General features: G+C 39.3%; 1 protein-coding gene across 1 annotated transcript; it reads left to right on the top strand.

Annotated features, from left to right (window-relative positions):
- The first annotated feature begins 782 nt into the window (after positions 1-782).
- On the top strand, positions 783-22,780 carry LOC133857676 (uncharacterized protein At1g10890-like). The gene is made up of 4 exons (XM_062292972.1): positions 783-1,050; positions 1,622-1,837; positions 21,023-21,242; positions 22,410-22,780. Exons 1-4 carry the CDS (start codon positions 905-907, stop codon positions 22,671-22,673), a joined length of 846 nt encoding a protein of 281 aa, XP_062148956.1. The 5' UTR covers positions 783-904; the 3' UTR covers positions 22,674-22,780.
- Positions 22,781-23,287: the final 507 nt, after the last annotated feature.

Below are 23,287 nucleotides of genomic sequence, written 5' to 3'. Positions count from 1 at the left end.
ATCTTTTTGCGTTATTTTCAACCAGAATAGTTTTATGTGTTTATTATTCCATTTGTAAAAAATTATTGATTTACAATCAATCAACTGGTCAGTTCCTAGGGGTGCAAATTAGAGTTATTCGTAAGGATTTGCGTTGCTGAGCGAAGTCTTGTAAATGCAAATTTATGTGTGTTTTTGGTGTAATGTTGTATTTATGCGAGAATATATTTTCACATGTTAATCTATTTTGGAGTCTCTAGTTTGCATTGTCGAGAAAGAAAAAGATATCAAATAAATAGCTTTTTAACTCAGATAAAAATTTATTTTTTCTACTGCATTTATTATGATATTTTTTAACACAAGTGGCACTTTAAGTTAATTAATTTTGGGGTTCCATGAGTGGCGCTTCGAGTTGATTTTTAATCTATTAATATCGGGAGTGTTACAATATTAAATATAGGATCATTTTTCGGTTTACAATTTTAAAATTTGTTATTTAAAAATAGAAATTTTAAAACATACAATTGAAAAATGTGATTTTTAACTATGTAATTAAACTAACGATAAAATTATAGTATGACCTTTAAAATTATGGTTTTAAAAATATGCCTCATTGCCTGTAATTAAAAAATTTAAACCTTTTATGTTTTTATATGGTAATTTTTTTTTTTTAAAAATATACATTCTCAAACTATATATATTTTCTTTTCTTATTCTAATATATATATATATATATATATATATATATATCAGTTTAAACCATAATTTTCTTCGATTTGATTTAAACCAAACATCAGTTTCAAATGCAGTCGGACTGTATTTGACAATATTAATTCTAGAAAGAAGAAAATGAAAAAAGCAAAGGGGTTTTGGTGTTGAAGTTACTTTGGTGTGGACGAGGCTTCGAAACATTGAAAAAGGAAAGATGCCTCGAAGTCTGTCGCGCTCGCCGTCTCACCGAAGGAGATACTCACCGGCGTCCCCAGTGCCTCACAACCGCCACAACCGAAGGAGCCGAAGGGATCGAAGCCGAAGCCGAAGTCGCTCTCCCTATTCCAATTCTCACTCCAGGTACTATCTCATTCAAATTTATATTTAATTGTTTTGGCTTTGTATTTAATCGACAGTGCGAGATACATTCACCCCACTGCTCTTCGCTTTGTTCAGCGCGATGGTTCTTTAAAACACGTCTCTTAGATTAGATGCGTAGTTTTTTTTTTTTTTTTTTTCAATTCACTGTACAATCTGACTGCCTTCTTCTTCTTCTTCTTCTTCTTAAAGGAAAATTTGTCATTTGCACTCTAATTTAGAAGTAATTCATCACCAATTCTAAGAATATAACATCTAGAAGCATGTTAAAAGCGAAAATGTTGGCATATATGTTTATGTTAGTAAGGGTAGCAACTCAGGTTTTTTTTTTTTTTTTTTTTTTTTTTTTTTTTTTTTTTTTTTTTTTTTATGTCACTGGAAATACTTCTTGTGGCTGGATGTTGATTGAGTCTTGTGGTCGTTTAATGGGTTTTTTTTTTATTTTTTTTTTTTAGGGTTCTTCTTATGGGATGTTTGTTTTCCATGTCTGAGCTGTTTTGACTCGGGTTGGTGGTTGAGGTGTTATATGATAGAGTTGTAATCTTTGGGGCAGGCGAAGAAGTCATTCTAGTTCCTCACGTCGCCATAGAAGCCGATCACCATCCTACAGGCACCGGTATCAGTCTCCAGCACCTAGGCGGCACAGAAAACAAAGAAGTAGGAGTACCTCTTTGTCTCCTTTATCCAAGTCTCGGAGTCCAAGTATTGCTTCTGCTGAACGCAAAAGTGCCACTGAAAAACTCAAAAGAGAGGAGGAAGAAAAGAAGAGGTAAATATGTGTTGACTCTCACACATCTTCACATTATACTTTTTTTTTTTCCCTGAACCTTCACACTATACTTTCATTCTTTGGTACACCTCTCTATCATGAAATTTAAATTCTGTCTCTTTCTGGCATTACTTATTGGATGATTTATCAAAAATAGGAGCGTCAACAGTGCATAAACTAGAAATCTTAGCAAGCAATTGAAGAAGTGGATGATTTGAAAAGTTTCATTTATATATCGGTCATTTTATGTATTGAAGTTAGAATTTTTTTTTTAATTTTTTTTTTGATGAATTAGATTTATAAATTTTATATCTAGTTTTACAAGCTCTTTTCTGTGAGTTTATTTACCGCTTTAGCTAAGGCTTAATTGAGTCGAGTTAATTTGTGGTCCTAGAATATATTGGTACAAGATTGGGGTCTTTTTGCTGTTTTGAGTACTCTTGTATTTCTATGAAAGAGCTTTAGCTCTTTTCGGTTTCCCTCTCATCTTCCAGTATCATCTCTTATGTTAATTTTTAGTGTTTCTTTGAAGTAATCAAGCCCCTCGCCCCCTCCTCAATGTTTCCTGCAGCCATCTATGCTGTTCACTTCTGTTGTGGACTGTATAGATGTGCTTTAAAGCTTCAGTGTGATAGAGAGGTCAAGAATCTAGAATGCTCGATCAATTTTGATGCTAGGGGTGTAGGTTCTACCAGGGTTAGAGGCAAGAGATTGGGGGTTTAATGTAGCCTTTCTTGGGTTTTTGTGGGTTTCTTTTTTTTTTTTTTTTTTTAAATTTTTTTTAAGTCCTTTTTGTATACTCATTGTATACTTAGGGGCGCCTTTACGCTTTTTTAATGCTATTTCGTTTATTACCTATATAAAAAAAAAAGAGATGATCCTTGATTTGGATCCCTAAGTAAGCCAATTCCCTTGGTTGATTCTTGTCCAGTCTCAACCAAATCTCTGGGTGATTCAAAAAATCCGCTCTTAGTGAATATTGGCTTGCCTTGAGAGCAGCCTAGAGTTAAGAGAAGGGATGCCCTTGTTATAATATGTTAGCTTTGGGCACGTGTCGTTTTTCTTGTTGGTAGTTCATAATCGTTACCAGTGATAAGCCTAAACATTGCTATTTATTCATTTATTTATTTTTATGAGAGCATGTGGGTTCTATCTCTTCGCTTGAAGCAATGCATCTTTGTTCTGGTTCGCTAGTTAATTTGGCAGGGATTACATTTTCCAAAAATGTTTAGACAAGCGAATGAGATTGTTGTAGTTTGCATAAAAGGTTTAAAGATGTTACGTAACCTACCTCACACATCTTATTATATAGGTTTTGAGAAATATAACAATGATCAAAATACCCACAAATCCTAATAACTCTTCTAACACTCCCCCTCAAGTTGGAGCATATATATCATAGCAGCCCATCTTGGAAGAAACAAGCAAACAAAAAATGTACTTTAATACTCCCCCTCAAGTTGGAACAGCTTGGAGCACACAATACAAAGACTTCCAAAAAAAAAAAAAAAAAATGCACTAAACCAAATACAAATAAGTTGAAATTCCACAAAAAGGCACCAAACAAAAATTCACCAAAAACTTTAACGCTGGTTGAAAACTTGCCTGAAAACTGCAACAAGTGGTTGGATCTCGCTGGAAAACACCAGTAACAGGTCGGAAACGACCACAAAACATCAAGGCCGGTTGGATTTTGTTGCAAAACACCAAGAGTTGATCGAATCTCACCGGTAAACACCAAGAATCGGTCAGAACCCACCGCAAAACACCAAGGCCGGTCGGATCTTGACAACCAACTACGACGATCACAATTCCAATGATGAATACCACCAGCAACCAATGACGATCACGATTGATGATCAATAACTAACAACGGACAACCAACAACAACGTTTGATTGATGATCAATACAACTAACAAGGGTCAATCACAACCAATGGAAATGTTTGGTAAGTAATTGTCTAATGGAATATTTATTTGAATAGTAGTAAGAAGTGATTGATGTGATATAAAATCTGAGAATGTTTTATAGAAAAGTGAAAAAGTTTTGTTTTGTAGTGAATTTTTTTATTTGAATAATAATAAAAAATTATTGATGTGATGTAAAAAGTGTAAAAAAGTTAGAATGTTTTTGATTTGATTTTTTTGGGAGAAGTGAAAAATGCGTTGGAATTTTAGGATTGCTTGCCAAATAGCTTCAACGACAATGACAACTTGTAAACACTACACTAGTACTCCCACTGAGCAACAAACCCGATGGCGGCTCCATGATACCCAATCAAGGGATAAACCACCTGAACCAAAGAATAAACCACTTGAACAGGCCGAAAAACAATTGAATCAGCTGAACAACTAACTGAACTAGTCAATAAATAGCAAGAACCGACCAAAGAATGTATGGAATTGAAAAGAAAACCACTGAACTAGACCTGTAATGCATTGAACTGGCAAAAAAGAAGGAAAACCGGCTGAAAACCACTACACTCGGAACAAACTTGAACCAGTTGAGAAACACAAAAAACCGACCAGAACTGGTTGAAGAACACTAAAATTAAACTAAACCGAAGCTATTATTATCGTCAAGAAGGATATCTTATTCCTGATAAGGAATATGAGAACCAAAAACCAAACAAGGTTCCTTGTTTCCAACAACTTGCTGGCAACAATCAAACCTTGCCAAAAATGTTCAGAGTTCGCCGGAGACCCCAACTATGACCACCAAGGAGCTAACCAACAACCACGGATCAAAACCCAACTTGCCACCGTAGCAAAATTTGCAACCGATGAACACTGCAACTCTTCAACCACCGTGTATGTCACCAACCACCGCAAAGAATGCCGATCGACATGAAAGCACCCATTGACGCCACCGACAACCAACAATGGCAATGACCATTGAACGATAGCCATCCACCAAGAACCATTGTGAAACTGCATGGTTTCAAGATTTTTTTGTTTCTTTTCCACCAGAATTCCGGTCACCATGAACAACTCTTTTAGAGCTTCATCAAGGCATTGCTTGTGTGGGCTTTCTAAAGCCCACACGGGTGGTGCTACCACCAAAGCGAGACTCACCAACAGTAGGAAGAGGCTTGTTACTGTTATGTAGCCTACCTCACACATCTTATTATCTAGGTTTTGAGAATTATAAAAATGACCAAAATATCCACAAAGCCTAATAACTCTCACAAACCCTAATAAGTCTTCTAACAGAGAGAAAGAGAGAGAGAGAGAGATAAATTTGGACTTCCTTGGATGGTATTCTATGTTGTTAGCTTCATTAACATTAGTACTATTTCTACCAAGGTTGATCTAAGTTGAAAAAATAATTAGCCAATTTTTCTGAATATCCCTTGATACCATACTTCAGGTGGTGAGGCTATGGGTATGATTTACAACCATACTTACTGACTGATGCATGCTTTTAAGGAGCACCAGTTTTCATACTGCTTTGGTGCTGTGCCCAAATTTAGCCTCTACAATTGGCCTAGGGACCTGGATGCACCCGAATTTGTTTATGTGACAGCATTGGATATGGCTAACAGTAAACTTGTGGTAAATACCATATTGTTAGTATTGAAATATGAATCACTATCCATAACAGAAAAAGTAAGTCAAGATATTGATTATTAGGAGTAAATCATTTGATTGCAGCAATCAATTAGATAGATTTGATATTCAAATGTGACAAATTGATAGTTAACTTTCTATTTTGAAATAGTTGAAGTCCTAATATAAGTATGGGTTCCTTGTAATGTGTTATGTATCCAAATTAATAATAAAGATGTAGTTTCTTGGGTCTTGTGTATGGTGGATTTAGACTTTTTACTTAATTCTTTCTGCTTCTTTTTTTTTTTTTTTTTTTTTTTTTTTTTTTTTTCTTTTTGTTTTTAAAATCTATCTTCATTTTTTATACTATTTCAAATTTTGATATAATATCATAGCAGGTTGATTGGACCTTGTTTCAATCTCTTCACTCACTTTATTTTTCTCTTGTTGGCAATTTCTATCATCATTTTGTCAACAAAATATTGTTATCTACCTCTTTCTTTTTTCTTTTTTCTTTTCTTTTATTCAATTGAAAACATCTTCTTTTTTATTTTTTATATTTTTTTTTTATTATTATGCGTATTAGTTATTGCCTATGTATTTTTTTTTTCTCTTAACGCCTTGCATCAGAGCAAAGGATTTTGTCAGATTAATATTGTTGTAATATTTTTAGGATAGCATCTCTTGCAAATTGTTCATTGAGGGGATGTTTTCATTATAGTGGCATTTACTTTTATGTGTCCTTGAAGGACATCCAATTTGGTTTGTAAATTGAGTTTCAGCTTTATTGGCTATATTTCTTGCATGTCAAAAGTGCTAATTATTTCAGAAGACAAATACAAGCTCTTGAATTCAAATTCTGCAAGTTGTGCATTTCATCATGGATTTTGTCCAGGTGTTGAAATATGATTCACTTTCCATGGAAGGAGTAAATTAAAGGACTGGTTGTTAGGAGTGAATTATATAATTATAAACATTATTTTGATCTTTAAATGTGATAAATTGGTAGTTGACCTTTTATTTTAAAATGGTTGAGATCCAATTATAAATATGGGTTTCTTGTTATGTGTTATGTGTCAAAATCAATAATAAAGATGCAATCCTTGGGCGTTGTGTATGGTAGACTTGGACCTTTAAGGCTGAACCACTTTATTTCTGCGTGTTCTTTCTTTCTTTATCTTTATTTTCATTTCGTTATTATTTCAAATTTTAATGGTTAGCAAATTGAGAGATAATGTTACTAATTTATGTTCCAGCAACTTAAGTTTCTTTCTGAACTTTATTTGGTCCACCTAAATGATTGTGTCTGCTAAGAGCTTTTGGAAACATATAGCCTTTCCCAATATCATGGCATTTTTGAGCCCTTTTGATGTTCACCATCATGGATGCTGGTTTATCTCATTGAAGCTCTGGAGCTAATTTTTGTGATTAGTTTTAGGGAAGGAAAGGAACAAAAAATACCAAGTTCTAGACTGCCATTCTTTTTGTCCCCCCTCCCCCTTTCTCCCTCTCTCCCTTTGCTACAATAAAATCTAAAATCAATTTGGGAAAATTTTGGACTATAGATTAATTAGAAGATTGCATTTTTCTTAAGCATGAGGAATGTTCAGAGCATTAGTTCTGCTAGGAAATATCCGATACGTTTATGTTTCAGGGTGTAAATCTATCGACTTTAAATAGTTGTGATTATTCATAACCTTTGGCATTTCTTTAATGCTATTGCTAGGAATACAGTGTTGTGAGGAAAAAAGAGAAAATATTATTGTGTGGCCTATGCCTATATTGTGCAGCTTGGGCATTATGGTATTGTGTAATTGACACTCTTATTATTTAAAATTTTATAGGATTAAAGTAGTGCTGTGTCGGTCGATTGTTGATGGAGGAGAAAGGGGTAGAGCGAGACTGAAAATAATGTGAATAGAGATGCTGAAGAAGGATGTCATAGATAAAGAGTTACAACTAGTATGATCTTTCATAGGATACCATGAGAGAAAAAGATGCATGTACATCTCCAGTTAGTGGGAAACAGGATCCACAGAGCCGAGTTTAATTGGGATTAAGGCTTAATTATGTTGGTTTTTATCAGTTATAGAAAATCAACAGACAGCTCGTAGTGACAAAGATCTTGAAGCTATCGCTAGATCCATTTAGGCTCTGTTTGTTTTCAATAGAAAATGTTATTTGCTAAAATAATCTATTTTCTATTGTTGGTTGAAACCTAAATTTGATTAGAAGTGGCGCGTGCAGGCGCGTCACTGTAGGGTACCACTCTCTCAAGTGCTTTTGGGGATGTCTATGGAGAGGTGTTTCTCCATGGAGGCCAAAACCTTCCTCTTCTTGGTAGAGGAAGGTAAGTGTGGGGTAAGAATGGAGGAGAGAAGGAAAGGTTTCTTAGGGGTTGTGCGATTGGGCTTGCAGTGTACTGCGTGGGTTTTAGTAGCAGTGAAGGAGGTGTTGTTGTCTCAAGGGACCGAGGATTTTGTCAAATCCTTACGAGAAGAAGCGAAGGCTTGGATCGCTAGGATAGGTAGCAATAAGGATGGTCAATTTTTGGAGCTGGCGGTTTATGGAAAGGGTGGCCGGTGAGGACTCATTTTGTTCCTAGAGGAAAGAGGAGGGCGGGGGTGGAACAGAGTGGCCAAGGAGCTGGGCAAGGTGTTGGTTTTCCTGGATACATCGTCTGGGTCTTCTCCCGTTGGTGTGTTGTCTTCGGTGGAGAGGGAAGGATGGGATGGAGGGCTCGGGTGGGGCGTGGCTCTCTTTGGGTGGTGCATTCCCATCATTCGCGGAGGTGGTGAGGTCGGAGGGTCCTGTAAAGATGCGGTGTCCGCCGGTTGAGAGGCGTGAGATTGAATTTATCCTGGCAGTGAGACTGGTAGATTTGGAGGAGGCGAGGCTTGCTTTGGATTGCTCGGAGTTGGACAAGGAACTGTTGGGTAAGGACTGGTTGCTGATTCTACAGAGGCAACAGAGCAAAGGACGTCCAACACGTCTCTCCTCTGCTCAAGGCATACCAGAATCAGTGAGGAAGATGTTGCCTCATTTGAAATTGCGGACGTGGAGGAACCTTTTTTTTTGATAAGTAATTGAGAGTTTTATTAAAAGCGTTAGACGCCCCTAAGTACACTGGTAGTATACAAAGAAAACACCTAGCTAAAAGGAAAAACAAACAAGCCCAAAAGAACACCCAAGAAGCAGACCACAAAAAAAAAAAAAAAAACCCAACTAAACCCGAAAGGAAATATACCCAAAGCCCAAGAACAAAACACCTCAAGACCCATAAAGGCTCCCTCTAGCCTTTGGACGTTTGGCGAGCCATCATCTCATCAATGATAGCCAAGAACTTCTCGCGTCGACCCACATCCTTCGGCCGCTCAACGGGCAACCCGTCCCAAAACTCAAGAACCTTCTCCCGAGCATGATCGCTCAAAGCGGAAGGGGCTGTCGCAGTATTGACAGATTTCTTACCATGAGGAGCTGCTGAGAGGTTCTTGGCAGACTTCTTCTCTTCTACTTTTGCTTTCTGCCTAGATTGATCAGGTGCCACAGCAGCAGCACCTGATCTGGACGGAGCTACCAGAGCCACCGGAAGCAGCAACTCCGGTGCCGACGAGGGGGGAGAACCGAACGACTTGGAGGCAGGTTCTCGGTTTGGAGCCACTGGAGCCACCTGCAAACTGCTTGACTCTCTCCCGGAAGAAGACAGAACCGGAACCTCCCCAGAAACCGTCGGCGACGTGGACTCCGGCCTAGGAGGATACCTTAGAAAGACCGACGACGCTTGACCCGCACCCTCTGTGTGTTTCTTCGACATGAAAGAAGCAATGGGTATGGGTTTTGGCAAAAAACGACCCAGCCTATCCCCTCTGCGCTTAGAGCCCATACCGGACCCAGCAGCCCGGCCCAATAACTTCCCAACAGCCCGGCCCAAAACCCTGTTAAAACTGACGTACAACTTGATCCACGCCCGCAGATTTGAATTCGAATGAGCTGGACCAGCTGGTTTTGCGCCTCGAGCAGAGTGAGAAACATGTGTCTCCTTCTTACCCAGCGGTCGGTGAAGCAATCCCAAGTCCATTGGAACAAACGGAGAGTCTCGGGAACAAGGGAGGAGCACTGACAACTCTGTCGACCCATGAGGTTGTTTCTCCAACTCAAAACAATTCACCGCCACACGCCCGTCGTCGACCTCCCTACACCACGACTCTGGGAATAGATCCAACCCACGAAGGTCGACGTGCGAAACCCGTAACCCAGAATCGAACCCATACTTGACGTGAGAAACCACATCCCCCCTAACCACAGCCGCATAGGAAGGAGGAGAACCGCCCATTCGACTGGAAGACCCACCCAAACAGTCCGAAGAAGACGCCTCAGAGCCCAACGTTCGATCTTTAGGGCCCGGGAAGGAGATCAACTTCCGCATCTCATCCGCAACCCGCGCCCAGCCGCCACCTTTGCGGCCTTCAGGGAGCCAAATAGTCCCTTTTCAACCACCCTCAGCGAAAACAACCACCTCAATGTAGCGACCGGACTTGTTCTCACCCCCTCGAACCATCAAGGCTTTGACGTCCTCCCGGAAGTACTTTAGGAGACCCCTCCCAGAAGCCTTCATAGCCTCTTCGATGGTAGCCAGCAGCCATGCAGAAGCTTGAACGCCCAAAAAAATGACCCCGCAGAACCCCTTTCTCCTCTCCTCCAAACGGAGATCCGACCCTTTTGACTTCACCGAGAAAGAAAAGTATTTGGCTTCCACAGAGAAGCTCCGTTCCATCCTTAGCAAGCTTAGAGAGCTAGGAGAGCAAAAACCCTGGAGACATACCCACGGAACGAACCCTTTGAACCGCCGACCAAAACCCAGCACCAAACGAATGGTTCGGGTCGTTGGTTCGTTGTTGGGTTGCTTGTCTGGGCTCGGGCTGGGTTTTAGACCCAATTTCAGATGTAAAGGTTTCTGTATGGACCGGGTTTTGGCGAAGTCCAAAGCAAAGAAGTGGATTGAGGATAAGGGTCAAGGGTACCCTTCGATTTCTGAAGTGGGCTTTGAGCCATCCAAGGGCTGTGGGTCTACTTCGGGTCTTAAATAGCCAGAGGCGACGAAGATGGTCGAGTTGGGTGGTGGGTTGTCTGCTCTGACCAATGTTGGGCTGTCTGCTCCAACCAGATCTAGGGTGTCTTGTCCGACCTGTGTTGTGTTCTCTTTTCTTCCCGAAGACGCCAGTCCTTGTTTGATGGTCGTTGATCAATCTGGTTCAGAGGGATATGCAAATCTCTCAGGGCCGATTTCTTCTGATCCTGCGTCTACCTCTGGGTCTCCAAGTGTGGCGTTGCCGGTGATCTCTTCCCCTTCTTCGGCACTTTCTAGGTCCATTGCGATTAATTCTTCTTCCAAAGAACAACTCCTAGGTCATTCAAGAAGAATGCAGGGATATAACAAGCAGCAAGCGGTGCCAAGAGGACATAAATCGAAGGAAGAACTCCTCAAATCAAGACAGAAAGTAACAGTAGAAGAGAAGAAGTCTGCCAAGAACCTCTTTGCAGCTCCTGGGAAGAAGTATGCCAATATTGCAATAGCCCCTTCCGCTTCGAGCAATCGTGCCTGGGAGAAGGTTCTTGAGTTTTGGAATGGGTTGCCTCTTGAGCAGGCGGAGGATGCGGGTCGCCGCGAGAAGTTCTTGGCTAAATTGGACGAGATGATGGCTCGCCAATAGGCCAAAGGCTAGGTAGAACCTTTGTGGGTCTTGAGGTGTTTTGTTCTCGGGTTTTGGGTTTGTTTCCTTGTGGGTTTAGTTGGGTTTATTTTGTGGTTTGCTTCTTTGGTGTTCTTTTCGGGTTTTGGGGTTTTGCTTTTTTGGGCTTGTTTGTTTTCTTTGGTTGTTCCTTTGTATACTCTCAGTGAACTTATGGGCGCGTTACGTGTTTTAATAAAACTTCTCTTATTTATCAAAAAAAAAAAATTCTTTTGTTTGCTTGCATTGAAAACCTTTATGTAAAAATTCCAAAATCTAAAGCAACAAAAACCCTCATAATCAAAATGCAAAAATCTTTGTTCGATTATTTTAGTCCTGTTCTTTTGTAGAATCCTGAGTATATCTTCTCTTGTATACTTGTCTACTTGGTGGCACCCTATGCTTTTAATGATACTTCAATTAATTATAAATAAAAAATAAAAAAAATCATGAGTAGATATGAAAAACCAGGGGGCAGAGGGTGGCTAACATTTTTTTTTTTTTCACTAGGTTAACTCTTCAGCAGATCTTGTGAAACTTGCTTGAAACTTTAATTCCATGCATGATCTTTGGTGTGGGGACAAGCCTCTCAAGCTCTGTTTTCCAGCTTTGTACTCTATTGCGCGTTCTGCTAATGCTTGGGTGGTGGATAATTTGTCTGTGGTTGGAGGCGTGGTTCATTGGAATGTTCTCTTTTCGCGCTATGCTCAGGATTGGGAGGTGGAGATGGTGATGTCCTTCTTTGATCAGTTATACTCTACTCGGGGTTCAGCATGGGGAGGTTGATAGGGTGGTGTGGAATCCTTCCAAGAGGAGGAATTTTGAAGTGAAGACTTTCTACAAAGCTTTAGTTTGTCACGAGGCGGCCTCTTTTTCTTGGAAGGGTATATGGCGTGTTAAAGCTCCAAAGCGGGTGGCGTTCTTTGTTTGGACAGTGGCTTTAGGAAAGATCTTAACTCATGACAATTTACGTAGTCGTGGTATTGTGGTGGTTGAGTGGTGTGTTATGTGTAAAAAGCATGGGGAGTCTGTTGATCACCTTCTTCTTCATTGTGATGTGGCACGGGTTGTTTGGAGTTTTTTTTATAGCTTGTTTGGGGTGGAGTGGGTTATGCCTAGTAGTGTTGTGGATTTATTGAGTGGTTGGGGCACTTTGCTGGGTCGTGGTCCTGTTTTTCGTATTTGGAAGCAGGTTTCTTTATGTGTTTTGTGGTGCTTGTGGCGTGAGAGAAATTCTAGGCTTTTTGAGGATGTGGAGGTTTCGGTTGGGGCTATTTGTAGAAAAGTGCTTAATTTGTTATATCTTTGGGCAGGGGCGGAGCCAAAAATTAGTTTGTGGGGGGGCCAAACCTAAATAAATAAATAAATATATATAGTCCAATGTGCGCCCGCTTGTAAAATAATAATAAAAAAAACAAGTCTTAATAAACAGTTAAACTTAATTTCATAGTAAACCATAAGTTATAACTGTATACAAAAGTTACATGTCTATAAAATCATATTTAAAAATAATTTTTCTTCCGAATACAAAAGCGTTCTAGTTTGCTATAGACATGTACAAAAAAAAATAAAATTCATAAAAGAACTTCATATCTCCTTCGAATTGTGCTCAACGTCGGCGGTCTTTCATGGAATAAAACTCATCCATTATCATCTCTGTAGTGAAATCCTTAGCAATTTCTTTCTCGATATAAACTACCAAATTATCTGCTAGAAACTCATCTTCCATTCTACTACGTAATCTAGTTTTTACTAGTTTCATGGTAGAAAATGCTAGTTCAGTAGTAGCGGTAGATATAGGGAGAGTCAACACTAGACGAATCAACCTGTCAATCAAATTATAAATCTTTGATTTTCCTGAAATTGCTAATCCTCTGCACAACTTAGATAAAGTGGACATTTTCTAAAAATCTGAATGTTTTGGCACATCAAGCTTATAATGATCCAATTGAAATCTCAAAATGATTTTCTCTTGTTCGGTAAAATCTTGAGGATAGAACTTCTCAACTAAGCTGCATATATTATCGATCTTAAATGATTTGTATGCATCTTGAGGGCTTAAAGCGGCACTAAGACGAAGAAGTTCCACTGCATGCTCACTAAATCTATTATCCAGTTATTGCAATTGGAAGTCTATTGCAGCAATAAATACATCAATTCTAAAATGATGCTAAATTGTCATGAAAGATTCTTCATTTTGGCGACATGGTCTACCTCGAGCTCTAGTGTAACGAGCATTCATATCATGAACATCAATTTCATTTTTTTCACAAAATGATTTAACAGTATCAAGGAAATGCTCCCACTTTTCATTTCTCAAATTCTGAAGAAGTGATTTTGTAGTTGAAATCAATTTCATGGCATTTAAAATGTCTTGAGAATTTTGTTGCAAAGCTTGACAAAGACAATGAGTAAATCCCATAATCTCTTTCATCAAATGCAATATCAAAACAAATTCAAATGATGTTAATACCATATAAGCCGCTTCAGCATCACCGTGTTGAGAATAGTTGGTTCCCTCTTTTGAGATAGTGTCGAGAACTGAACAAGTAGCATGAAACATTTTTATCAAGCTACAAACAGAATTAAAATGAGAAGACCATCGAGTATCTCCAGGTCGTTGGAAAGTGCCAATTTGGTTGGCCCCCCTTCCAGTCTCAATTTCATTAGAAGCAATCATACTTTCAATCTCAGGAACTTGAGCAGATTGCAATTCATCATTGCGTTTTGAAGAACCAACAACAATGTTGATAATAAAATTCAAATTCTCAAAGAATTGATGAACAGATTTTGCTTCTCTAAACGCTGCAACCAAAGCTAATTGTAACTTATGAGCAAAGCAATGCACATAATATGCATATGGACATTCTCTAAGAAATAAAGCTTGTAGTCCATTCCATTCACCACACATATTACTACCTCCATCATACCCTGACCTCGAATATTCTGAATCTTGAGGTCGTTACAAGAAAGGACATCACATATCTTCTTTTTTAAAATTAATGCAGTAGTATCTTTGACATGGACAATATGAAAGAATCTCTCTCGAATAAAACCATCTTTATCAACAAATCTCAAAATGATTGTCATTTGCTCCCTTTTTGACTCATCTCGAGCTTCATCAACAAGAATGCAAAATTTAGCATCCCCAATTTCTTTGCGAATCACATCTCGTACTTTAGTTGCAAAGATATGCAAAATTTCTTTTTGAATTTGGGGTGATGTATATTTGGCATTCCGTGGAGCATTTGTCAACACAACTTCTTCAACTTTATCATTAAAAGTTGCTACAAACTTTATCAATTCAATGAAGTTACCTTGATTTTTTGAGTTTGAGCTTTCATCATGACCTCTGAATGCACATGCTTGGAATGCTAGCCATCGAACACTATCTATTGAGGTTTTGAGCCGCAATCGATTATTCTCTATTTCTTGTGATGACTGTTTTTCAATCAACTTGCCAATATGCTGTGAATAATTCTTCAGATCTTCACAACATTTCACAGCAATTTTATGTGGTGAATTTGGATCTGTCCCCACATGCCCCAGTAAAGGACAATTCATTCCATTGTTCACCTTTTTCCAATTCTTAAAACCTTTCACTGTAAATGCATCTGATCCTGGACGGCCTATTGATTTTTTCGCAAAAATGTAACATGGATGACAAAAGATAGCATCCTTTGATTCCGAATACTCCAACCAAGTTGAGTATGTTTGAAACCAAGAAGCTTGAAATCGACGACGATGATTCTCCGGTCCTGAAACTGGGTATTTTGTAGGTTTAAGAATAGGTTGACATGGGCTAGCTCTAAGATAAGCATGTCGCATTTCATCTTGTAAGTTTATAGGAAATTCTCATATTTGCGGACGTTTTCCTGGATCACGTTGCAAAGAGGTGGCATCAATTTCTTCAGGAATGATTCTTGGACATTTGGAAGGCCGCTCATCAGTCACTGAAGCATTAAGATCCGTTGCTAACGGTCTATTTAATGGTGTATCACTATTAACTTCTGAATGACTCGCATATTTTTTCTTAAAGAATGAATCGATTGTTTTTGGTCTGCTCATATTTTTCTAAGCTGTAAGAAAAATTTATAGATTAATAAATTAACCAAAAAGTACCTAAAAATATAAGATTTTTATTAGAATTTTTTACTTATAATAGTTTTTATTAGCATCAACAACCAAAAAAGCAACGCAAAATTAACTATACCAAAAAACTCATCAAATTAGAAGAAAAAAAAAAAAAAATTCAATAATCAAAGCAACTATTAAAAATCTTAATCTAGCCAAAATAGTAAACACAAAAAAATATAAACTACTTGACAAATAAACTAAGTACAATTAATAGGGTACGAGAAAAATGAGTACCTTTCAGTGAAGCAATGTTATCTTGAGCTTAAGGAGTTTCTTGAAAATAAATCAAAGACAATAATGTGCTAGTTGAATGCTGCAAACCAATAATAATAATAAAAAATAAATTAGAAAAATAAATTATGGAACACAATAAAAGAAAAAAAGGCATACTTAATTTTTTTTTTTTTTTTTGTAAGCTTCTTAAGAATTTTATCTAGACTAAATACTGAAAAAAAATTAAATAATAAAAACAAATATAAATTTTTTTTTTATCATTCAAAGATAAATATTAACAAAGCATTTTTTATTAATTGATTATTTTCTTACATTAATCACATAATCATATTTGAAATTTTAATCATTTGATTCCTAAAAAAAAATAAATAAATCTCAAATCTAAAATCAAAACGTTCCAGAACTTCTAACAAGTTCATTGGTCTCTTTTGAAAAAAAGTCCATTGGTCTCATTTGAAAAGAATGAATCTTTTCATAAAAAAAAAAAAGAAAAAAAAATATTCCACCACACGTCCACAACAAACAAAAGACATTACCATTTGGGCCATTTGGCATTTACAACCGGTCTCCCTAGTCCCCACGGTCCCACGCATGGTCTGATAGTTCCACATGGCCACACATCGAACATTGAAGTCAATTAGTCAAAGTTTCTAGGACCTTCTAAGGTCTATCCTGCTGTGCTGGCTTCCACAAATGAGTCAAATGACAATATTCCTTAATGGCTAAATCCTAATTTCATCATCTTCCTTTCCTCAATTTTATTTCTCCCCTCACGCCTCCCTCAAAGTCTCAGACTCTCAGCCTCAGTGTCAATCAAAAAAATTTGTCATCTCACACCTCTCTCAAACACTACACAGCATAGAAAAAAAAGGGCATAGATCGAGCAGAATAAAAATGGCATAGTCGCATAGAGCAGAATAGCAGATATGAGATAACTCACGTTCAGTGTCTCACGGTGACAGAAGCCAGTATCTCGAGGCTAGATGGACAGCCTGGGCCGGACGCTGGTGGTGGTGCGATGGTGGATGCACAGCCTCTCAGATCTCAGTTCTCTCCCCTCTGAGTCTCTGACCTCTCGGTATTTTTAGGACTGAACTATTTCATTTCTTTTTCTTTTTCTTGGAGTTTAGGTGACACTTGACAGAGAGTGAGTGAGAAAAATTTGAGTGAGTTGAAAACTGAAAAGCAGATAAATTTGCCCCCTTTTCTCTTGTGAAGTGTGAATTTTTTTGATTGACATTTCAGTGATTTCATTTGCCGTGTGGAGAGGATTTGATTGCTGTCTCATGTCTGCTGTGTCTGTTGATATTATTTTTTTTTCCTAGGACCTATCTGTTGCAAACTGCGTAGCTGTGGGGTTTTTTTTTTTTTTTTTTTTTTTTTTTTTTTTTTTTTCCCTTGTTTTTGGTATGGTTTGCTGCTGTTGTTGGGTTTTCTTTTAAGAAAAAAAAATTAGGGGGGGTTGAATTATTTTTTGCAGGGGCCATTGGTGTATTAACCAAAAAAAAATAAAAAATTTAGAAGTCAATTTTTTTTTTGGGGGGGCCATGGCCCCCCCACCCTCCAACGTGCCTCCACCCCTGTCTTTGGGTGTCGGTGCATAGCCCGGGTAGTTTGTTGTTCGCTGACTTTTTACTTTCTTGTTCTTTACTTTCCTCTGTTTAGGGGCACTTTTGTATACTTCATGTGTACTAGGGTTGCGCCCCTCTGCGCTTTTTAATGAATTCTTACTTATAAAAAAAAAACTTTAATTCCATGACTCCAATGCTTTCTCTATGGAGCTTCGTCATTTGTTACTCTAGCACCTAGAGACCTCAAAGGAGATAGCATCTTAGCTTTTGCTGGGGAGGGAGGGAGGTGGTTGAGGTGGTTTTGCTTTTACCAGAAAAATATTTTATGTAGAGTGGTTTTCAATGGTGCCAAACCCAGGAAAACGTGGAAGATCCGAAGCAAAGGGTGCCTTAGTTATTCCTTTAAGATCGGTTAAGGTTATGACTTATATCAAATATCTTTGTTTGAATTGTTTTCTTACTTGGAACTTGACTATAATATACTGAGGATCCATTAGAGTGTTATGTTTTATGTGATCTATAAAAATGTGTTGCACTATAGATCCTGTGCCCTCTTGCTCATCTTTAGAATTGAGTGTCCCAGTCTTTGGTTTTCAATAGATCCAATTGTTTTTGTGCATGAGATCCATGATCAGTCTTGAATGGTTACTTTTACATTCTTTTCTACTAGTTTTGCTGAAGCTATTGTATAGTTCAACTTGTTGCATTTGATGAAAATCTGATCCTCTGTTATCTTCTGTTCCACTTGAAACTCGTTTTTCATGCTTAGAAACATGTTTGAGAGGTATGCCTTAGTGCAAAAGCTTGTATTTACCATGCTAACAGATAAGATGCATTTTTTTTTTTTCCAAGCCGGTGAGAGTAATCAGACTCTTTCACCCCAGCAGTGGCGCGTGTAGGCGCGTCCCGCTAGGGTTCCTTTCTCTTGAGCTCGCTAGGGAATGGCTTTGGAGAGGCGATTTTTCGTGGAGGCCAAAACCTTCCTCTTCTCGGTGGAGGAAGGTAAGCCTGTGTTGAAGATTGGAGGAGAGAAGGAAAGGCTTCTTTGGGGTTGTGCGTTTGGGTTTGCAGTGTACTGCTTGGGTTATTGCAGTGGTGAAGGAGGCTTTGCAATCTCTGGGGGTCGAGGATTTTGTCAAATCCTTCTGGGTAGATTCGAAGGCTTGGATTGTTTGGAAAGGCTACAATAAGGATGGCTGTTTCTTGGAGCTGGCAATTTTTGCAGTGGGTGGCCGGAGTGGGTTCATCTTATTCTCGGAGGGACGTGGAGGGCGGGGATGGAACAAAGTGGCTGATGAGTTGGGCAAGGTGTTGGTTTTCCTAGATTCCACGTCTAGGTCTCCTCTCGTTGGTGCGCTGTCTCCGGTGAAGAAGAAGGATGGGAATGAGATTTTGGGTTTGAAGGCCTCCTTACCAAGCTTGGGTGGAGCTTGGCCCCCTTTGGGTGGTGCTATTCCGTCGTTCACGGAGGTGGTGAGGTCTCAGAGCCCTGTTATGTTGTGGATTCCGCCGGTTGAGAGGCGTGAGCTTGATCTTCTCCTGGTAGTGAGGTTGGCCATGGATTGCTCTGTTTTGGAGAAGGAACCGCTGGGCAAGGGGTTGAATCTGTAGAGCAAGGGTCTTCCAGTACATCTTCCCTCTGCCCAAGGCCCAACATGATCAACGAGAAAGCCGTTGCCTCGTTTGAAAATGCGGATGTGGAGGAACCTTCTAGTGAGATTGGTGGGTCGGGTCATTGGGTTGTTGATGGGTCGCTTGGTTGGTTTCGGGTTGGGCCTTAAACCCAATCTCAGATTTTTAGGCTTCCATCTAGGCCGGGTTTTGGTGAAGCCCAAATCTAAGATTTGAATTGAGGGAATGGGTCAAGTGATCCCTTTGGATTCTGAAGCGGGTTTTGAGGTCTCCATGGGTTGTGTGTCTTCATCGGGTCTTCTACGGCCAGAGGTGATGTCAACAATCGACTTGGGTGGTGGGTTATCTGCTCCGACCAATGCAGGGTCCTCAATGGGTCTTCTACGGCCAGAGGTGATGTCGACGATCTACTTTGGTGGCGGGTTGTTTGCTCCGACCAGTTCTGGGTTGTCTGCTCCGACCAGTGTTGGGTTGCCTGCTCTGGCCGGTTCTGAGTTCTCCTTGTAGGCGTCGATTCTTACTTGATGGATGCTAATCTTTATGTTTTCGAGGGATCTGCAAACTCTGGGCCGGTTTCTTCTAATCCGAAGTCTGGATCTGCGTCTCCAGGTGTGTCACTGTCGGCGATCTCTTCCCCTTGTTTGGCGTTTTCTGGGTCCCCTACGATTGCCTTTTCTTCCAATGTGAGTGCTCCCTTTAGGTGCTCAATCCTGGATTCAAAGGGGTTCTCTGAGGGGTTTTCTCCGACTCCTGAGTTCTCTAAAGTTGGGTCAGATTTCAGGGTCTCTTCTTTGGGGGTGATTGTGTTGGGAGATAGGCTCCGCTTTTCTCTTCCGATTATGTCGGAGAGTGGTGCTCCCATCTACCCGTCCAATTCCAAATCGGTTTTGAGATATCATTGGAGATCAAAGGCAAAACTGCTAAGATGGATACCTCTCTGTTTGACGAGGGTCATATAGCTCTCAGTGCTCCAATGACACTGTTATTCGATGCTTCTTCTCAGGCCTTAGGCGGGACCGTAGTCCAATCTTCACCAAAGCTAGGTGGGCGAGCGGGTAAGTCTCCTTCGTCTAGCTTTCTTCGACATGGCTTCCTTCTCCCGAGTGTTTCCTCCCCTCTAAGTGGTTGCGCTTCTCCTATCGCTGAAAAGGAGGTGAACTTCAAGTTGAATGGCTTGATCCAATCTTAGCAGTGGCCAGTAGGTTTTTGCCTATCTGAGGAGATTGTTGTGTGAGATCAGGGAAATGATGTTTGGGTTGGGGTGGAAGGAGACTCCCCTTACCCTTGGGTATCTGTCCTCCCGACGTGCCCTTGGATTGAGCGCCGGATGATGTTGAGGATGAAGATCCATCCTTCGCGATTTTGGATGCCATTGAAGAGGATTTCCATCGAGTTAAAAAGGGTATGCGTCTTTAGATTAAAGGGAGGAGAGGGGTGCTGAATCTGGGAAGCTCCATTAACTACGGTGATGCAACCATGCCCTCTAGGAGAAGGAAAGGAAAGGCTCTGGTGCTGTAGCGTTGAGTGCTCCTTGTGGGTTTCAGGTCTTAGGGTAGGTCTTTGTGGGTTTGTTTGGGCTTTTCTTTTGTTGCTTTGAATGTTCTTTGTAGGTTTTGTGCTTAAGGGCTTAGGTCTTTGTGGGTTTGTTTGGGTTTCTTTTTGTGGGCTGGTTCGTGTTTGAGGTCTTTTGGTTTTGAGGGTTTGGTGGGTTTTTTTCTTTTTTCGGGCTCTTTCTTTTTTTCTTTCTAGTTAGGTGCCTCCTCTTTGTATACTTCTGGTGTACTTAGGAGTGCCTTACGCTTTTAATAAGACCAGTTTATTACTTATAAAAAAAAACAGATAAGATGCCTAACAAAACCCATAGCCATTGCAATATAGAAGTTTGGAGGATGGTTCCCCTGTGTTTAATGTGGTGTATTTTGTGAGAACGCAATGTTTGAAATTTCGTAGATTGTGAGAGAACGGTGATAGAGTTGGAAGCTATCATGTTCAAGTCTCATTATGTTTGGATGGCTGCTTACAATGGTGCTCGCTTTTCTAATTTTCTAGTATTTTTAGATTTGTGTTCTTTTACATAGTTGGGTGTCTCTCTTGTATACTGTCTGTTTTGTTGGCTTTGCCCCTTTGCACTTTTTAGAAGATTGAATTACTTGTAATAATAATAATAAAAACACCCACAGTACAGTGTAAAAATGAAGCTTGCAACTGTACTTTACGGTTTGATTTGCTACTCTGGCATTAAATAGTATATTCGGCTTTCCTTTGTTTTTCCTTTTTTTTTTTTTTTTTTTTCAATGCTCATTCTAGGCTTTACTTTTTGCATATGCTTGTAGGCTTCAACATGAGGAAGAACTAAAACTATTAGAAGAAGCAACTGCAAGAAGGCTGGAGGATGCAATTCGGCAAAATGTTGAGGAGAGGTTGAATTCTGAGGAAGTCAGGTTAGAAATAGAGAGGCGAATAGAGGAAGGTCGAAAGAAATTGTTTGATGATGTTGCAACTCAACTTGACAAAGAAAAGGAAGCTGCTCTTATTGAAGCAAGACAGAAAGAGGTAAGTATCTTAAACAGAGGCGGCCTCTGGTAGGCTAAATAAGCACAATATGGAGTAGGATAAAACTGTTTATTGCAATGTTTGGTAGAGTGTCAATTTTCCACTTAATGTATCGTAATCATTGGTTTTGGAGCTGAAAATTAAATAGCTTATTATCTAGATGTCTTTTAGAGTCTTATTTGCAGTAATAATCTGCCGGAGCTCTTGAATGTGTTACCCCCCTTAAACATGTTTAAATTTGGCAGGATGATATGATGTTTGTGTTTTGGGCTATAATTTTATTATTTAACTTATATCATAAATTTTTTTTCTTAAAAGGAATGTTCAAATAGTTTTATAAAATGGATAAAAATCATTCGATAATAATAATTGTTGGCATTGACTATCACCTAACTGGAAACTGCGTGAGACTACTTGCAGTGAGTTCCGTTCTTGTAAACACGTGGCATGCTGTGTAAATGTGATTTTGGAACTTTTGCTGTGGGTTTTAAGGGTTTCAGCAGGGACTGTCACTTTGAACACATAAATTACATCATCATCACTGACATTTACTGGAAATCCAGGAAATCTGAGGCAACTTTCCTGTCCGGCTATGCGGAAGTGATTTCTTGGTTTTGGTGAGATTGGGTACTTGTTAGTGATTGAGAAGGAGAAACCTAGTGTATCCTGTTATATCTATTCATCCTGCCTCTAATGTATCCCAAAACATATTTCCATGGCTAAATGTTGTTGCATGCATTTCAGTAAACTAGAGATATTAAATTCTTTTTCCTTTGTAAAACGAAGAGGAATTCTGTACACACAACTAATCATAAGATTACAGCGTGCTAAAGCCCGGACAAACCTGGAGCATTTGAGTTGTCCTACACTGAAGCACTAGTTTAGTCAGATGAGTCGAACCTCGACCAACAATGTGGGGAGCATGCCACTTGCTAGTTGAGGGGGCCAAATGGGACTTCAATTAATATTCTAACACTATCTAATGTGGGGGTTTAAATTCTCCTGATCAACTTATTGCTTGGGTGTGGGATAACTCAAGTGCTTGGGGTTTACCTGTTGTGAGCATAGTATAATCCTGTGATTATATGTTGTAAACATCTCTTCTTTTTCTTCTCTTCTGTCATTATATTCAAATGAGCATTTAGATATGATCACAAAATGTTACAGGAACAGGCTCGTAAAGAGAGAGAAGAGCTGGATAAGATGCTAGAAGAGAATAGGAGGAGAGTGGAAGAGGCTCAAAGAAGAGAGGCTTTAGAGCTGCAGCGGAAAGAGGAGGAACGGTACCGTGAGTTGGAGCTCATTCAAAGACAGAAAGAGGAGACTGCTTGGAGGAAAAAGCTAGAAGAGGAAGAAGAGCGATCAAACCAGATGAAATTGTTGGGTAAGAGTAAACCCAAGTCGAAGCCTTCTGGTATTGGTTTACAATGATGATTTACCTTGCGCCAATGCTGTACCCCTTACCACAGAAACTGTTTATTAGAACTTCAATATTTGAATAATATTTGGTAAAATAGCTTTGGTTTTGCCACTTGTCACTTTTAGCTTTTCTTTGATGGTTAGAGGGCTCTCTTCTACAGAGGTCTTGGATTCTTCTTTGGCTAGTTGCCGATACTTTGAGTTGCAAAGTTTTGAATGCATACTAGCCAAACAGGGTCTATAATTGTGTACCTTGTTTTCCTCAAGAAGCATTCTCCAGGAAAGGGATAAAAAAGAGGAATGGAGGTCATTATAATAGGTAGGCAACACATGAATAATGACACCTTCAAGGCATCAATCACACATTCGGATGTACAATGTTCATATTAGCATTCAAGTGCTTGGTAGAAGGGTGCATAGAAGGTTGAAGAGGGGAGGGCGGGAGGGAGAAGTGAGGGGCGTCTACCTCTCTTGTTATTGTTGGTACATGGGCTGGTTGTGTTACACGGTCAACATACTGACAGGAATAAGAGTGGGACATAAAAATAAGGGTTAAATTCATTTTTAGTACATGTGGTTTAAAAACTTTATTTTTTGGTACTTCAGTTTCATTTTTCTTCACAGAT

This window comes from Alnus glutinosa, chromosome 14 (genome assembly GCF_958979055.1).
Source record: "Alnus glutinosa chromosome 14, dhAlnGlut1.1, whole genome shotgun sequence".
Lineage (NCBI taxonomy): Eukaryota > Viridiplantae > Streptophyta > Magnoliopsida > Fagales > Betulaceae > Alnus > Alnus glutinosa.
Note: the sequence above shows the minus strand (reverse complement) of the source record. Positions and strands in the feature narration are given on the sequence as shown.

Coding starts and splice junctions, on each gene's coding strand:
- LOC133857676 (XM_062292972.1), top strand. CDS start 905: ATGCCTCGAAGTCTGTCGCGCTCGCCGTCTCACCGAAGGAGATACTCA. Junction 1,051..1,621: donor TATTCCAATTCTCACTCCAG/GTACTATCTCAT, acceptor TCTTTGGGGCAG/GCGAAGAAGTCATTCTAGTT. Junction 21,243..22,409: donor TTGAAGCAAGACAGAAAGAG/GTAAGTATCTTA, acceptor AAAATGTTACAG/GAACAGGCTCGTAAAGAGAG.